Source organism: Octodon degus, unplaced genomic scaffold (assembly GCF_000260255.1).
Source record: "Octodon degus isolate 3935 unplaced genomic scaffold, OctDeg1.0 scaffold00056, whole genome shotgun sequence".
NCBI classification, from domain to species: domain Eukaryota; kingdom Metazoa; phylum Chordata; class Mammalia; order Rodentia; family Octodontidae; genus Octodon; species Octodon degus.
The window spans coordinates 12,450,108-12,468,003 of NW_004524632.1; the positions used below are offsets into that span (position 1 = coordinate 12,450,108).

Consider the following 17,896-nt stretch of genomic DNA (forward strand, 5'->3'; position numbering starts at 1 on the left):
GGGGAGGGGCGCGGGGGGCGGGGCGCGGGCGCCGGCAGGGGAGGGGCAGGGCGCGGGCAGAAGGAGGAGGACGGCCTAAGACTCGAGAGGAGGGGCGGAGTAGGACCGCCAGGAGAAGCACGGAAGAGGGGCGGGGGCCGGGGTGTTGGGCGGGGGCGCTGCTCGAGGGCTGGACTCGGGGAGAGGTGCGGGGCGGCGGGGACCTGGCCCGGACCTTCGCCCCCGCCCGCCCCCGCCGAGTCTGCCTCGGGTTTCGCCAGCCCTCCCGAGACTCCGCTGCGCGGTGCTGCCCCGAGGGCGGGCGGTGATCGCGCGGGCGCGATCTGACTGGCGGCGCAGACCCGGGCCGTCGGCCCCGCCGCGACCTGAGCTGGGCCTGCGGGACCCTGAAGCCCCGCCCCGACTCTGCGGTCCCTCCCTGGAGTGACCTCCCCGCCGGCCCCCAAACGCGGCTCAGGGGTCGGAGGAGCCGGATCGGGCGCTCCTGCGGCGGCCCCGCGTTGCCTCCACTAGGAGGCGCTCGGACCGCGTGCTCCGCCGCGTCCACTCGGGGGTGCGGTTCCGCGGCGCTGCCCCGCGAAGAAGTGGCGTAAGCTTGAAAGGGCCACACTGAGTGGCTAGAGCATAGAAGCCGACTATGAAACGATGCTTCTCATTGGCTAAGCTTTCCGGCCCGCACCCGAAAGCAGCGAGATCTAGGTTTTGCGCGCCCGGTCGCCGTGGGGCAGGGAGGGGCGGGACGGGGCGGAGCCGTTCGTGCGCTCCGCGGCCTCGCTTGCCCTGTCCCAGGGCTGGAGATGGACACCCGAGTGGCGCCGTCAGGGACAGCGTCACTGGCCCTGCGACACTTGCACCCTGCCCCTGCTTCTTGAGCCCCGCCGCCCGCCGGAGGAGGAAGGACGGGGCACAGTGCAATGGGCACTGAGCGCGGCGGCCCCGAGCCCACCTGCCGCGAGCAGTTCCAGGCGGCGGTCAGCGTCGTCCAGAGTCTGCCCCGGACTGGTGAGGCCGCGGCCGCCTTCGTGTCGCGTGTGGGCTGTCCCGGGTCACCATCCTGCCGGGGTAGCCCACCACCACCTGTCCCCCATGACCCTTGAGCCTCGTGCCTGGGCCTGGGTGACACGGTGCACTGGTCCCATCCTGCGCAGGCTCCTACCGCCCCTCCTACGAGGAGATGCTTCGGTTCTACAGCTACTACAAGCAGGCCACCCTTGGGCCCTGCCTGGCGCCGAGGCCCGGCTTCTGGGACCCTATCGGACGCTACAAGTGGTGAGCACCCCGTGGCCCGGCAAGTGCGCCTGCCCTGGCCGCCTCCTCACTGCCTTCTGCCCTAGGGACGCATGGCGCAGTCTGGGAAGGATGAGCAGGGAAGAGGCTATGTCTTCGTACGTCGCTGAGATGAAGCTGATGGCACAGAAGGTGGGGACGCCCGGCCCTGCTGTCCCAGAACTCCCGAGGCGCCCACACACTCTAGTGTTCCCTGGGAGTCACTACCTTCCTGCTGCCCCCATCGCAACCGGTCTGGGTGCTAAGGGCTCCAGGGCGTGTGAGACAGTGACGCTGTCTTCATAAGCACCCCAACCACCAGGTGATTGACACGGTGCCCCTGCGGGAGGTGACAGAGGATGTGTTCCGCTGCTTCATGCCCCTGTACCAAGTGATCCCGGACATGCCGAGGCCCCCAGAAGCCTTCCTAAGAAGTGTCACAGGTGGGGTCCCAGCACCAAGCTTCCTCAAGTGCAGGCGGGGGACACTAATGTTTGATGGATGGGGGCTGGGGGCAGAATGAGGACCCCAGCCGGTCCCCTTCACAGGGACAAGGGACCAGATCTTCTTCTGGCCCCAACCCTGTGTGCTGCGTCTGCACAGGCTGGAAAGAACCAGTGCTTCGCAGCGATGGCTGTGCTGTTCCAGAGTGTCCCTCCCTCCCTGAGGAGCTTGCACCCCTAGACCCAGGTCAGCGGTGGACGGGAGGGGAGACCAGGCTGGGCCCGAGGAGAGGTCTGGGTGCCAGGCTCAGACTGAGATCCTTGTTCCTGCTGCCCTGAGGCCCCTCCTGCCCTGCCCAGTCCCATGACCCCCCTAAGAGCCCTATTAGGAATGCCTGCCTCTTGCTCTACAGAGCCCCAGAGCCCCAGAGCCCTGGACCTGGAGGTTTTCTGTGATTCGATGGAGCAGCTGGAGCCTGAGCCGGTGAGAACCTAGCTTCTGCCGCCCCACACCAGGGGCCATGGCCATCCCCCACCTTACCTTATCACTCAGGTCTTGGCCGATCAGAGGGGCATGGCAGGAGGAGACCCTGAGACCAGGACCAGCCCTGAGCCCCCCATGGACAGAGGTGAGCTTTGACCTCTCACCCTGCCTTTTCCATCCTCCCTCATGCCCTCTTGGGGTGAAGGCAGAAGTCCAGCACAGGCCCTGGGGGTGCAGCTGGTTCGGGTAGGGCAGGGCTGCCAAAGAGGAGACATGGCCCCGCCCCACCCCTCCCAGGGGAACTGAGGTCTCAGGTCCTCTCTTGCTGGGTAGAGCCACGTGTATCCCTGTGGGATGCCAAGAACATCTACATATTCTGCCTGAAACCTCTGGAGAGTGCTGTATGCCGTGTCCCTAAAGGGGTGCTCTCTTATCCAACTCATAGCATGCGCCACCACGCCCAGTCTCAATAGCCGGGGGAAGAGGGGCCTGCACAGCAAGCCAGGGATCAAACACCGGCCTTTCAGTCCACTGAGCTATCTGGTCAGCCCTTCTAAAGGGGGTGCTTTTATACATGCTAAATCCTAATTTCACTGAGCAGCAGGCCTGTGAGGAAGAAGGTGTCTTTCTCTGTTGTTAATCTTAATGGTGCTGGGCATGGATTCCGGCCTCAAACTGCTCGGCGAGTCTCTGCCGCCCAGGGCAACCAAACCCCAGAAGTCACGGATGAGCCTGAGTCTTGGGCTCATCTGACCAACCCTGGCCTGGGTAGCCCATTGACTGGCCCTGCTGCCTGCCCTGTCCCCACCCTCACCTCTGCCCTCATGAAGTCTCTGAGGTCTCTCTTCCCATGTCTGTGCTGCAGAGGAGCTGAGCAGCAGACCCTGGGGGCCCCAGGCTTTGGACACACGGCTGGTGGACACAGTCCGGGCTCTGCAGGAGAACATGCGGGACGTCCAGGGGCGGCTGCGGAGCCTGGAGAGCAAGCCTCAGTGCCCTGCACAGGTGAAGCCTTTCCTCCCCCTCCCCCTCCTCCCCCTCCACAGGCCCAGGGCTTTCCGCCTGGAGGGAGGGTGGAAAGGGGACCCTCCTGGCTCTCCTCTGTAGGCCGCAGCATGGAGGCTTGTCCCTGTCTGCTCTCTGCACGGCTGCAGTTCCTGTCCCCATGTGTCCAAGTTACTCCAACAGTCCAGCTCGTAGCCCTGTCCTGAAACCTTGGTGCCAGTGGACCTGGCAAAAGCTGCCTTTGCTAGAGTTTCAGCAGCAAGATGGTAGCCCTAGTTAGCTTCCTCCTCATCTCTCTTTGCAGAGTTGCATCAACTTGGTAGGGACTGGGTAACCCAGGCTTCCAGGTGCCCAGGGTCTGGAGTCTCCTGTTGACCTATTGTTATTTTATTTTATTATTATTATTATTATTATTATTATTTTTTATTTATTTATTTATTTATTTTTTTGCGGAACCAGGGACTGAACTCAGGCCCTCGCGCTTGCCAGGGAAGCGCTTATTCCACTGAGCCATCTCCCTGGCCCCCTACCTATTGTTATTATAAACAGGAAATGCCATGCTAGATATGGCCCAGGCCCCTCTGCCCCTTACCCACTTGGCTCCAAGGTTTGTTCTTGAGAATCCCAGGGTCGCTGGAGCAGGACAGGGATGAGCTTCCCATTGTGGGCATTTTCTGAGTGATCCCTGACTCACTGGGCACCTTGATGGGTCCTCTGGGTCACAGGGCAAGGATTTTGACATAGCCTTCCCTTCCCCAAGTTTTAAACACCAAGGATTTTAAAATAGATTAGACATTCTGATGTTCCATCTGAAATACTTGAGGTTTTGTTTGTTTTTTGAAAAAGGGTGTCACTGGGTAGCCCAGGATGGTCTCAAACTCAGCTTTAAAACATTTTGGGGGGCCGGGGAGATGGCTCAGTAGGATAAGCGCTTGACTGGCAAACGCGAGGATCTGAGTTCAATCCCCGGTTCCGCCAAAAAAAATAAATAAATAAATAAAACATTTTGGCAAGGGCCAGGGAAATGGCTCAGTAAAATAAGCGCTTGCCTGGCAAGTGCAAGGGTCTGAGTTCAATCCTCAGTTCTGCAAAAAAAAAAAAAAAAAAAAAAATAGAGAAGAAGAATGTAAAAGTTTTGGCTAAGTAGTAGAATTCCGCCCCCCCCCTCCCCGAGTCTGCACTTGCCAGGCAAGCGCTTATTCTACTGAGCCATCTCCCCAGCCCCTAATACAGTAGAGTGTTCTTTTTGGCTGGGTAAGGTACCGCATACCTGTAATCTCAGCACTAGGAAGGCAGAGGCAGGAGGATCACTGAGTTTGAGGCCAGGTGAGCCTGAAGTGAAGAGCCTGTCTCAAAAAATCAAAACCAAGGGGCTGGGGAGATGGCTCAGTAGAATATGTGCTTATCTGGCAAGCGCAAGGGCCAGGGTTCAATCCCTGGTTCCACCAAAAACAAAAAACAAGGAAAACTCCCTGTCTCCCTCTTTTTATTTTTTGGTGGAACCAGGGATTGAACTCAGCCCCTTGCGCTTGCCAGGCAAGCACTTATTCTACTGAGCCATCTCCCTGCCCCCACCCTTTTTGAGACACAGTCTTCCTCTGTAGTCCAGGTTGGCTGTAAGCTCACTTCGAGACTGGTCTCAAACTCCCAGTGATCCTCCTGCCTTGGCCTCCTATGTTCTGCGATCACAGGCCTGTACCACCACAGGTTCATCACACAGTTAATTTTTTTTTTTTGGGGGGGGGGTACCGGGGATTGAACTCAGGCCCCTGCGCTTGCCAGGGAAGTGCTTATTCCACTGAGCCATCTCCCTGGCCCCTTTTTTGTCTTTTTTTTTTTTTTTTTACAGTTAATGCTTAATTGCCAAGACAATCCCAATACAGATTTCCCCATTTGTCCTGAAATTGCCTTTTCTAGTTCCTGCTTGTCCAGTGCTGGTTGCTGTCCTATGCCTAGATCCTGTCTTTAAATGTCTTGCATCATTCTCATTGTTGTGTTATTGTGAGGCATTTCTTTGGTCAAGCCCAGGGCCTTGATCAGGCCGGGCTGGCTCTGTACAGTGAGCTGCACCCAGCTTGAGTGTCCCTGAAGACAGGCCTGTCCCTTGCTGCTGGTCTGGTGACCAGGCTGGGCCAGGCTCCTGCAGCACCTCCAGCGGGCGTGTGATAATCTCTGCTTCCTCTAGACACTGCCTTGCTGTGGACGGGACATCAGGTGTGGCAGTATCAGAGGTGGTGCTGTTAGGGGACAGGGATGCCAGAGTGCATGTCCTTGGGACACAGGATGATGAGACCCAGCTCCGCAACCTCATTTGCCACAGGATTTTGACAAGTGATAATCTTTGACTGAGTCATTTAATAGTTGGAAAAATATTGATTTTTAAAAGTCCTATTACAACAAAAGAAAAATCCTATATTTCCTATAACATTTATTTATTTATTTTTGTATTTTAGGGAAGGGTCTACAGGGTGTTCAGGGTCTCACTACTAGATCAGACTCGGAGTGATATGCCTGTTTACAGCCTCCCAAGAACTGGGATTACAGGTGTGCACTACCACGCCCAGTCTCACTGCAGTCTCCAGGCCCAGGGGGCAGGGCCAGCAATCCCCAGCACTGTGCTTTAATCTGCTGAGCTATTTGGCCCACCCTTCCTATAACATTTATTAGACAACATTTTTCTGTAGTTTCCTTGATTACCTTGGGTTTTCTTGAAATATAGTATGTAGGGCCAGGGAGATGGCTCAGTGCAATAAGCACTTTCCTGGCAAGAGCAAAGACCTGAGTTCAATCCCCAGTTCCACAAAAAAAAAAAAGAAAAAAAGAAAAGAAAAGAAATAGTATGTAGCTGGGCGTGGTGGGGCACACTGGTAATCCTGGTACTTGGTAGGCTGAGGCAGGAAGATCACAGTCAGTTTGAAGCGAGCCTCAGCTACATAGTGAGGAGTCAACCTCAAAGCCTGTTGGATGGCAATAACTTCCCTGCTTTTTTTTTTTTTTTTGAGAATCATTTGTGGACTGCTGAATTTTAGATTGAGGAGTCCAGTCAACAATACCATGCCGCTTTTTACATCACCGCTTGGGTTGCCGGGGTTCTCTGTGGACCGCTCGCTGTGAGAAGCTACCCTGCTCCATGGTGCCACCCAGCCATGAACCCACCCTCCCATCCCGCCCGAGGGTCAGCGCCCCCCGTAGCCTCTGGCCCCTGGACTGTGGGGACTCGAAACACACTGGCTGCTTGGCCAGGCACAGGCCTGGGTTCAGGAACCTGGATCGGAGCAGCAGACCGCCAGGACAGCGCCAGCTCCTCTCTCCTCTCTCCTCTCCCGCAGGGACCTCGGCCACGGCCCCTCAGGCTCTCGGCAACCATGGTGTTCTTCCTCCTCCTGTGGCCTTTCCTCGTGCAGTGGCTCCTGCGACAGCTTCGGACCCAGAAGAGGTGACCTCCAGAAGGGCCTCAGCCGCGAGCCTTGGTGCCAGCCCTGCCACGCCTTACACAGATGCCCTCCCGAGGGCCACCCTGCACCCCTCTTCTCCTGGAAGGCTGCTGGTGGTGCAGGACTCTGGACTGCTGGGCCCGCTCACCCTGGCTCTTGACTCCTCCCCACGTACAGCCGGCAAGTTGGGACTTGGAGGTGGCATGGCCGGTGGGGAGGCACAGCCACTGGCACAGTCAGAATAGACTTTCACCGAATAAAACAAAACCTCAGCTTCCAACTTCTGCAGCCAGGTGCCCGAGGGCGGAGCAGTGGGTAGGTCACAGCGTTCCTGTCCCTCCAGGTCCCCACCTCCGGCTGGGTACCCAGGAGGTTCCAGGGGGGTGAGGTGGGGCGACTCGGCAGAGCTGCTACGACACGAGCCCCGAAGCGTCGGCTGCTCCCCTGCAGCTGCCATCCCTAGTGTCCTCCAACTCTCTCAGAACTTTTTCAAAGGCCAGTGCCAGGCAGAAGCCCAGCCTGGTGCCTCCTGGGCTGCCCTCTGCTGCCCTGGGGCTTTCAGGCTGCAGCCTGGGATGGGAGGAACCCCAGTGACCAGGGTCCTACCAGATGCCTGTGCATGGTTGTGGCAGCTACCCATTCCTGTCTGGCCTCAGGACAGACCCGACACAGGTCCTCAGGCCACCTGGGGCTGCCACAGAGGCTGAATAAACCCTTTGTGACAAATGAAGACCAGATCTGCGGAGGGCGCAGGGAGCGTGGAGCCAACGCCCAACCTGGGCATGATTCGGGGTTTTATCTGTTTTTTCCAGTACTGGAGATTAAATCCAGGCCCTCTGAACTGAATTACTTCCCATCACCACTCCTATTTACGAATGTGAGGCAGGGCCGTTAAATTGCTCAGTCTGGGATCAAACGTGGTCATTCTGCCTCAGCCTCCCCGAATGGAGGGATTCTACACCTGCACCACTATGGGCCTGAATGGGCAAGATCCCTCCCGCTGCTGAGCCCTGGTGGCCTGGTTGGGAGTCATGGGTTTTAACAGGGGCTGGGCATGTCGAATGCCCACGGAGGGCGGAGTGTCCCTGCAGGGCAGCTGTCTGGCCCCTTGTAGAATTCTGGAATTCCACAGCCTGTCCAGTTGCTTCTGCCCCAGATGACAAGACCTGCAGCTGAACCCTGGCTGGTAAAGGTTTGTTGGGTCCTGAGGTTGGTTCTGCCCCACCTTGCAAATCTGACTGGGAAAACCCGAAGCTGAGCCCCACCAGGCGGGCCACAGTGGAGGGCTCTGACTTCCCGGGCAGGTTCGCTGCACGGCGCCTCCTCACCTGATCGATTCTGGCTTGCCAGGAGCGCAGTGACAAAACAATCACAAGGGCAGGCTTGTAGCTACGCGGGCACCCCCGGCCGGCTCCGCCTCCCACCCGCACGCGGGCCTGGGTGGAGCATGCGGAGGCTGAGGCAGGAGGGCTGCTGGGCCTCAGAAGCTGGAGGCCAGCCTGGGCGAGAGGGAGACCCCATCTCAAAAATTTAAAAATAAAAATGGAAAATGCCTTGTCTGGCCACTGCCTGAAAATTGGTCATCCGGCGGCGGCGGCCGGAAGCAGGACGGCCGGGCCTTGGAGATGTCTCAGGCCACCGTGCTCGGTGGCCTCCCTGAGCGGTGCGAGGCCAGGATGGCATTTTGGGCGCCATTGTGCCCCCCGAAAATGGCCGAGGGAACCGAACCTGCATTAGCGTGAAGCTTTAATGGGATTGTAAAGGACCCAACCCGGAACCCGGAGGAAACTCGGGCCTTGGGCTGGCGACAAATAACAGCCCGGGGTCACCGAGACCTGCGGCCCCGCCGCCGACATCTGTGACCTTGGCCCTGTCACTCGGTCACCAGACGGGACCCGAGGGTCCGCGCTGGCAGCGTCACAGCGGCGGGGACGCCAAGGCCGGGCGCGGGGCCCTCGGGTCCCGGGCGGCGTGGGGGTCCCGGCCGATTCGCGGCGGAGGCGGCCCCACCAGCACCCACGGGTGCAGGAGAGCCCTGCGGGGCGCCGCTGCCACCGCGGGTCCCGGAGCCTGGAGGCCAGGCGCAAGCCGCCCACCCCGAGGCCTAGGCGCGGGCCACACACCGAGCGCGGGCACACTGCCCCTTTAAGGCGGCACTTTTTATTTCATTTGTTTACTTGTGCATGCGCTTCGTCTTTCCACGACCGCGTATCCTTCCGCGGCGCTGGGTCGGCCAGCTACTCCACCGGGCCGCAGGGATCGGTCGGCCCTACCCCGGCCGACAGCTCTCTGCAGGCTCGATCCTCATTCACATCGCAGGGACTACTTTTTAGGAATGAACCATTTTTTCTCTCATTAAATGTTTGGGGTCGTCAAAACACTTCCGCTGAGGGCAGACTATGGCATCATGTTTAAAATGCACATTTCTATGAAAATATTCTGCTTGGGTTGACCCAGGCAGCGGAATTTCCTCGAGTTCTGAGGCAGAATGGTACGGCCCAGGGCCCGCCTCCTCTGTTCTCTGATTGGCCGTTCTACCTCGCCCTGACGCGCGACTCTCGGCCAATGGATGCCCGCGTTCCTCCAGTTTGGGGCGAGCGGTGGGCGGTGGTGGCTCGGGAGACGCCCCCTACGCGTCCTGAGATTGGCTACGTCGCACGGCGCGCGGGGACGACGGCCCTGAAAGATGAAGACTACGACTCCCGGCTTCCCGAGGCGGGGCCTCCGTTACACATGCGCACAGGCGGCGGGAGCGGGCTCCTCTATAAAAGCGGCGCACAGGGTTGGGAGGCAGCAGTTGGAAGTTGGCAGGTGGGGAGGCAGGTTGGGAGGGAAGTCGGGTAGCAGGCGGAAGAGGCGCCGTCTGAGGGGAGGAGGGAGGAGGCGGAGAGCGGAGCGGAGCGAGCGTCGAGCCGCGGGGAGATGAGTTTGGCTGTCCGCGGCTGAGGCCCCGGCCGGGCCTGGGGACCTGGGAGCGCGGGCCGGAGCGACACCCGTGGAAGTGGGAGGAGGAGGCGTCGGGACTTTAACCCCCTGTGCGCTCCGCGGCGGGGGACTTAACCCTTTGTGGCCTCGGCCCTCGGCGCGGCGTCATCGGTGGCGTTAACCCCTTCGGCGCCGGGTCCTGCCGTCGGGCCGACCTCGCCTGTGGCTACCGCCGCCTCGCAGGGCCCGGCGCGACGCCCACGTCCGCGAGCGACCCGGCGCTGCCCGGCTCCGCGCCGCTTAACCCCTTCCCGGCGGGAGCGCCCGGGGCGCCGCTGGAGTTGGCCGGAGGACAGCTTTGCGGGACGCTGTGTGAAAGGACGGGACCAGCCTCTCCCCCGTAGGCCCCGGGCCCGTGCGCGCCCCGCCTCTCGAGGAGACGCCGCCGGTCATGGCCGAGCTTCTGCCGTCGGAACTGCCGCCCGCGGGCAACCCTGGGGCAGGTGCGGGCGACCCGGGTCCCGCGCGTCCCCCCGCCGCGCCCGAGGGCGACGGCAGGTGGCGCTCGCGGGCCTCGCCCCCGGGGGGTGCGGGGAGCCCGGCCCCCCAGCAGGACGCGGGCGATGGCGGCCCGTCGGGCCCGGGCGGCGGCGACGAACGTAGCCCCGAGCTGCCCGCGCCCCCGGGCCCGGACGCCGAGGCCCCCAGGACAGCGTGGGGCTCGCAGCAGCGGCAGCTGGGTAAGAAGAAGCACCGGCGGCGGCCGTCCAAGAAGAAGCGGCACTGGAAGCCGTACTACAAGCTGAGCTGGGAGGAGAAGCGCAAGTTCGACGAGCGGCAGAGCCTGCGCGCCTCGCGCGTGCGGGCCGAGATGTTCGCCAAGGGCCAGCCCGTCGCACCCTACAACACCACGCAGTTCCTCATGGACGACCACGACCAGGAGGAGCCCGACCTCAAGACCGGCCTCTGCCCGCGCCGCGCCGCCAAGTCCGACAGCAGCGAGGAGGACTTCATGGAGGAGGCGGGCGAGGAGGACGGCGGCAGCGACGGCATGGGCGGCGACGGCGGCGAGTTCCTGCAGCGGGACTTCTCGGAGACGTACGAGCGCTACCACGCGGAGAGCTTGCAGAACATGAGCAAGCAGGAGCTCATCCGCGAGTACCTGGAGCTGGAGAAGTGCCTGTCGCGCATGGAGGACGAGAACAACCGGCTGCGGCTGGAGAGCCGGCGGCCGGGCGGCGACGAGGCGCGCGTTCGGGAGCTGGAGCTGGAGCTGGACCGGCTGCGCGCAGAGAACCTGCAGCTGCTGCGCCAGAGCGAGCGGCCCCGCGCGCCCGAGCAGGACTAGGGTGCGGGGTGGGGACCGGGGCCGCGCGCAGTCGGAGGGGACCCGGCGCGGGCGGGCCGGCCGGCCGGCCGACCTCGCAGTGATGTCGCTTACATGCTTTCTCCTGTTCTTTAATTATGTGAAACTGAAGGGTTGCTTTTTCTGTTTTCCTTTTAGGAAGCCTTTTTTTTTTTTTAAGTGTGTAATTTGACCAAGTTAGAATGCATTTTTCTGTTTTAAAAAATCCCCTCCTTAAACGGAGCTATAAGGTGGCCAAATCTGAGAACCATTAAATTCATTCTAGTTGTAATAAATTTAATATTTGTAAATGTAACATAGTTTCAGTGTCATTTGTAGAACCAATCTTCGAGAGTATTGACTTACATGAGGGCATTTTTAAGAAGGGGCAACAAAATTGTTAACAGATAGGCTGCAAAATCTTTAAGGAAGAATTTACACCCCCCCCCCCCCCCCCGTCTTATTTGGGACAAAATAACAGATTGAAGTGTTCAGCATGTAAGTGTGTTTTCTAGTGCCTGGGTTTTCTCGAAGCTGGAGAAAGTGTTGGGTGTTTGGCGAGTGACTGCGGGTAGAAGCTTGAGAGTCAGTTGTCTCCTGGTGGCCGTGCCAGTCTGCTAAAAATACAGGCCCAGGGCTGGGGAGACAGCTGAGCGGCATAAGCACCTGCCTGGCAAAAGCATGGTTCTGAGTTCAATCCCTGGTACTGGAGGGGAAAAAAGGTACAGGCCCACTCTAGCGTTCAGGAGCTGGGACAGCTGATGGCTGCATCTCACCCCCAAGTTGTCTCCTGTAGTCCTTCTTCTCCGAGGCACAGTGCTGGGAGCCTGTCTGAAGCTGAGCCAGGGCCAAGTGAGACAGAGGTGGGAGGCAGCTCTTCCCCTCGGATTGTGGAGCACGGGAATGTCAGATCTATGGGGAAATGACCCAATATGAAGCTCCTGGGAGGAATGCAACTTGACTTTTCCTTGAGGAGTAAACAAATTAGAAGCTCCCTTCCCTGCAAATCAAAGGTAAAGCTGTTTTCAGGCAGCAGGAGCTCAGTCAGGGCCTGGTGAGGACCCACCCCGCGCATTTGCCCACAGCTTCCTGGCTCCTGGAGTTGTGCTCTGAAAATGGCAGGGAGCCCTGAAAGCCAACACCTGGCCCCAAACCAAACCAGATGAAGCAATTGTCTCATGGTCAGTCCAGCCCTCCACCTGCCCTGGGCCGTTGCGTTGTTCAGATCACCAGCACAGGGAGTCCTTAACTTGGGCCTTAGAAACCATAGGGGCCTTGGGGTCTGTGAGCCCCATAGAGGTACATGTAGTCTTGTGTTGTGTGTCCTGGTAAGAGGGTCAGGAGATGACACTGTCAACTCTGAAGACTTGGCCCCTCTTGGGAGAGGGGTGGGCTGTGCACTGGGCAACTGCTTTTCAGCTGCGGCTGGTCCAGCACTGTGAGCCCTAAAAATGGGGAGGGAGGGCAGTGTACAGATGAGGCTCTGGGAGGCGCAAGCCACGGTCTGCTGAGTGCCGCTGACCCACCTCAGTGTGCGCTAGAAACATTTCCACGGGCTTTGTGTCCTAAAAAGTAAATCACTACTTTGTAGTAGTCTCCTTGACGATTTTGGTTCTCCTTATGACGTCATGCTGCAGGAAGAAGCAACAGTGCCCCCTGGCTTCTGTTGCCGGCCCTTGCTACCTCACTGTGCTGTCAGGCTGCAAGTGATGACCTCAGACTTTACATCCTCCTAAGGAGGCTTTAACTAGGATTTTACTTCCCCCACTGTTAGAAACATGCAGTTTTCAAAATGAATCTTGGAAAGACTGTGAGTACATTTATCATCAGACAGTGTATGCCCTATATTTAGGCAACAAATTCAGTCCAGTTTTTAAAATATATAAAAATATTTTTAAAAAGACATACACGAATGTTTAGGGTTTTTTTTTTTTTTCCTGGAACCAGGGATTGAACTCAGGCCCTTCTGCTTGCCAGGGAAGTGCTTATTCTACTGAGCCATCTCCCCAGAATGTTTAGTTTTGCCAGGTCTGGTGATGTACCTGTACCTGTAACCCCAGCACCTGGGAGGCTGTGTCAGAATGGTAGATTTGAGGCCAGCCTAGACTACATAGCCAAGATCTTGTCTTAAAAAATGGGTTTTAATAGGCAGGGAGGTAGCTCAGCACCATAAGCATCTGCCTGGCAAGCACATGGTCATGAGTTTGATCCCCAGTACCAAGAAAAAAAAAAAAAAAAAAAGGTTTTAAGTAACTTTTTTTTTGGGGTGGTGTAGGGTCTTACTACACAGCTCGACTTGTAGGGATTTTCCTGTTTCCAGCCTTCCTAGTGCTGGGATTACAGGCATGTGCCACCATGCTTGGACTCCAACCTCAGCTCGGCATCCCCGGGGGGAGGGGCCGGCATGGCATGAGGTTCTAGGGACCAAACCCTGGCGCCCCCTGGCCCCCCCCCCCGTGCTTGCCTAAGCAAGCACTCAGTCCACTGAAGCTCTCTCACAGTTTTAAGTAACTCTTAAAGGTAATTTTAAAAAAAGGTAATTAATAAAGTACCAATTAATACTATTTGCTAGTGTTATTAAATTTTATGTACCTCGAATTATGCAAATCATCTGAATCTTATTGTAAAGGCACTGACATTTTACTGTACTGCATTTATGTTCTTAGATGAAAGTTTCAAAAAATCTGTTTCAACACTTACTGCACTGAAATGCTTAGCCTCCTGCTCCTCAGCAGAAAGATGCCTGGTTGCCTATGGTAACGGTGGGTTTCAATGACAAATGGTCTCCAACCTCCCCAGCCTTTCACCAAAGTCCTCTGCCAAACATTTAAACTAAGCTGCTCAAAAGACTGGGGAAAGGAGTTAGCAACTTTGGTTTGTTCCTTTTCACGCAGGAGCTCGGTATCCAACCCTGGAAAGCTCTCTCCAACTGACAGTTACCCAGGACTCCCACCTTCTGGGAGACAGCACCCTCCAGATTTTTTTTTTTTTTAGTTTATTTGATATAGGGTCTTTTTTTTTTTTTTTAAACTTTTTTTATTTGTATTTATTACATTTATTTATTGTGTGTGTGTGTGGCCAGCTCAGCCCACCAGGGGGCAGGGCTGGCTGGCATGTGGTGCTGGGGGATTGAACCGCGGTCCCTTTGCTTTTGTTAAGCTTGTTCTAAGTAGGTGCTTTAGACCACTGAGCCATCTCACCAGCCCTGATATAGGGTCTTGCTATGCAGTTTGGACTCATAGTGATCCTCCTGTCTCAGCCTTCCCAGAGCTGGGATTACAGGCATATACTACCGTGCCCGGTTTCAGGGCTGGCATGCAGTACCAGGGATTGAACCTGGGTCCTTGAGCCTGCCAGGCATGCACTTAGACTGTTGAGCTATCTCCCCAGTCCCTTTTTTGTTGTTTAGTTTTCAGGGTTTTAGGGAAAGCCAGGGAGTTATAGACTGGCTTAGTTCTGGAAAGTTAATAGATCATCTCAGAGGACAGGATGCATAGCAACAGTTATTGGAACAAGGAATGAAGAAATCAGGTCCTGGTCCTGCCTGTGATCTAAGCCAACAGCCCTGGCTGAGTCGCAAACTCCTGAGTCTTCCCCTTCATCACCAAACAGCTTCTCCTGTCAGGGTCGTGAGGGGTAAGTGAGCATGCGAAGGTCTGGGGCAAAGGCGCTGTACTAGGTATGACCAGCATGATTACTGCCTCTGCCTAAGACCAGAGCAGTTGCCCATATGATCCACCTCACCCAGAGCAAAATGAAAAACCTTTGCTTGGGGAACAGTAATTAAATACACCTTACGCTAATGACTTCAAGACTGAAGAGAAGGCAAGGTGCAGCAGGCAAGGGGCTGTGAGCCCTGCAGTCCAGGAGGCCGCACCTGAGACCTACAAGTTTAGGAGTCTGGCCTGGGCTTTTAGTGACTTGGCAGGGTGTTGTTTTGTAAATAAAAAAGAGTCGGGCATGGTGGCAGGCACCTGTAATCACCTGTCTCAAAAAGACCAAAAAAAGGGGGGACGGGGTGAAGATGTGGCCCAGTGCCTATGGTTTGGATTCAATCCATTTATATATTTGGGTTTTTGAGTAAGTTTTTTGTTTTAATGTATTTAGTACAGGGTCTCACTACACAGATCGGACTTGTAGTAACCCTCCTGCTTTCAGCCTCCCTTGCGCTGGGATGGTAGGTGCGTGCCATCTCGCCCAGTCTCAGTCGCCGTTTCAGCGCCTGGGAGCAGGGCTGGCACTGCACACTGGGATCAACCCAGTCCCTGCACCTGCCTAAACAGGCACTTCAATCTGCTGAGCTATCTGGCTGGCCCTTATTTGGGTTTTTGAGACAGGGTCTCACTGTGCAGTTCAGGCTGGCCTCAAACTCACTGCCTCAGCATCCTGAGTGCTAACCCACTGACATGCCTCACCATCAATCCCCTAGTTAAAGAAAAGCAAAACAAAACAAGAAAACACCGCCGCCACCACCACCACCAGCAACAGCAGGGAAAGGTGGCACAATCCTATAATCCCAGCTCCTCAGAGGCAAGAGCAGAACTGCAACTTCAAGGCCCAAATGGGCAACTTTAGCAACTCTTCTCTCAAAATGAAATCAAAAGGACAGAGATACAGCTGGTTGGTAAAATCCTTTCCTAGCATGTGTGAGGGCCCTGGGATCAACTCCTAATACTGCACCCAAAAAATGAAAACAAAATCTACAACAAATACTCTGCCCTCAGAGCATCAGGGGCTGGCTACATCTAGCCAAACATTAGGTAACACAACAGGAGTGGCCACAGCAGCTTACAGCTCTGATATTGGCAGCAAACACTCCCAGCAGTGCAGTGGCCATAGAAAGACAGTATTCATAGGACCAGGGACAGCTCAGTGGCACTGCACCTGCGTGCAAGTGCGAGCCCCGAGTGAGAGACGCCTGGTACCAAAAAAGCAGCACTCACACTCGTGCACCACAGTGCAGCTGAGCTCATGGGAACTTGGGTGTTTTCTTAGTGGGAAACCATTTTTCACACTAATGCAGGTAAGATCACTGGACTAAGTTCCACTATATGGGTGTGGTGGCACAAATCTCAGCTATGTGAGAGGGTAAAGCAGAAGGATTTCAAATTTGAGGCCAGCCTGGGCAACTCCTACCCTGATGTAGAAAAAAGGTCTAGGGATATAGTTCAGCACTCTCTAGGTTCAATCTCTGGACTCACCAAGGGGAAAAAAAATCCATTTTACTCTGCCTACAAAGTGTAACTGATGTTAGAAACATATATAGAATATAATTTTTTCATATATATTTTTCATATACATACATATGTAAAAGCTTGGGCTATAACTTGTTCTGTACTCTGCAAGAAAATTTCAACTTGATAAACAAGTGGTATTTTGCAACGTAAGTGGCTTGTCACATGATCGTGAGCCAATGGCCCATGGGCCCCATCTCTTATCTCTGGCTGCAGAACTGTGGGTGATCATCTCCCAGAAGCAAGAAGTTATGGGGGCGATCTCATCTACAAAGGAGGAGAGAGCGACAGGGAGGACCAGGGACACAGCTCAGCAGCATAGTCCTGAGTTGATCTCCAGTACTGGGGGAGAAACAAAAAAGAGACAGGAATCTTTCACTTCAAATGAGATTAAGGAGGTGTGCTAAATGTGGGAACCTGCAAAATTTGTAGAAAAGTACGCCCGGATAAGGCTGTAGCAACGAGAGCAACAAATTAACAACACTGCAACGGCACATTTCCACAAAATCCTCCAAAGGAAGCAAAAGCAACTATCAGTGGCCGGGAGCCTTGTGAAATTTGCACGAAAGATCCCACTGAGCCAACAGACAGCGGCGAAAGTCATCCTGCACAGTAGCCCTGCTTTCTTGTCTCCCTCACATCAGCCATGAAGGCAGTTTTCTTTTCTGGGTTGAGACAAAGTCTCACTGTGCAGCTCAGCTTGGCCTTGAACTTGCATCCACCCTCCTGCCTCAGCCTCTCCAATGCTGCTGTTACAGGTGTGCCACCAACCACACCTGGCCATGACAATTTTCAAAGGTGAATGCAGATTAATTTATTTTTTATATTTTGTATCATATTACAATATTGCAATCATTTTTGCATGAATACTTTTGGGTTATAGAATGAGTCATGTTGCTTCTATTACTTCTGACAGGGAAATACACTTTTTTTTTTCTTTTAATGTACTTGTTTTTTGCAGGGTCTCACTATGCAGCTCAGACTCATGGTGATCCTCCTGCTCTCAGCCTCCCCGGCGCTGGGATTACAGGTGTGTGCCACCAGCCTTGACTCTGGCTGGCTCAGCCTGCTCTGGGGGCAGGGTTGGCACAGCATGTGGTGCCAGGGATCCAACCTCAGTCCCCACGCTTGCCTAAGCTTGCCTAAGCAGGCACTTTAGTCCGCTGAGGTATCTTGCCATCCCAGGAAATTCACTTTTGGTATGCAAGTGCTTTGGATTACAAACATGTTCCTGGGATATATTGTGTTCCCATGCCAAGGTTTTCCTCTGTGTTTTGTTGTTGTTGTGGGAGTGGGAATTGAACCCAGCACTTTTGCACTGAGCTATAATCCCAGCTTTTTAAATTTTTACTGTTTTTCTGAGTAAGTCTTACTAAATCACTGAAGATGTCAAGAGAGCTGAGATTACAGGTGTACGCCACAGATCCTGCTAAAAAATGCATATATGTATATATTTTTTAGGACGAGGTCTACAGGGTCTTACTACATAGATTGGCTTCATAGTTTTTCTCCTGTTTTCAGCCTCCTAAGTGCTGGGATTACAGGTGTGCCACCCCGCCTAGTTTCAATCACCCTCTCAATATGTCCCATGAGCTGGGCCAGCACAGCACACTGGGGATCGAACCCAGGCCTCTGTGCTCTGCCTAAGCAAGTACTTTAGTTCACTGAGCTATGAGGCCAGCCCTGAAAAATAACTTAAAAAATTGTAAAATTTAAAAAATCTTGGGGCTGGTGAGATGGCTCAGTGGTCTAAAGCACCT

The 17,896-nt window shown here is 55.6% G+C and overlaps 2 protein-coding genes across 3 annotated transcripts; both read left to right on the forward strand.

Moving 5' to 3' along the window:
- Positions 1–676: 676 nt before the first annotated feature.
- On the forward strand, positions 677–6,964 carry Acbd4 (acyl-CoA binding domain containing 4). Of its 2 annotated transcripts, XM_023718066.1 has the most exons (9): positions 679–1,002; positions 1,149–1,269; positions 1,335–1,419; positions 1,589–1,709; positions 1,870–1,956; positions 2,123–2,193; positions 2,263–2,338; positions 3,059–3,198; positions 6,528–6,957. In XM_023718066.1, the coding sequence occupies exons 1-9, from the start codon at positions 915–917 to the stop codon at positions 6,636–6,638; spliced, it is 900 nt and encodes a 299-aa protein (XP_023573834.1). In that variant the 5' UTR covers positions 679–914; the 3' UTR covers positions 6,639–6,957. The 2 variants fall into 2 exon arrangements, with proteins under 2 accessions (XP_023573836.1, XP_023573834.1); XM_023718068.1 differs by lacking the exon at positions 1,870–1,956 and having other exon boundaries at positions 677–1,002; positions 6,528–6,964.
- A 2,495-nt stretch (positions 6,965–9,459) lies between these two features.
- On the forward strand, positions 9,460–11,218 carry Hexim1 (hexamethylene bisacetamide inducible 1). Its single transcript, XM_004633949.2, has one exon. It carries the CDS (start codon positions 10,009–10,011, stop codon positions 10,903–10,905), a length of 897 nt encoding a protein of 298 aa, XP_004634006.1. The 5' UTR covers positions 9,460–10,008; the 3' UTR covers positions 10,906–11,218.
- The last annotated feature ends 6,678 nt before the right edge of the window (positions 11,219–17,896 follow it).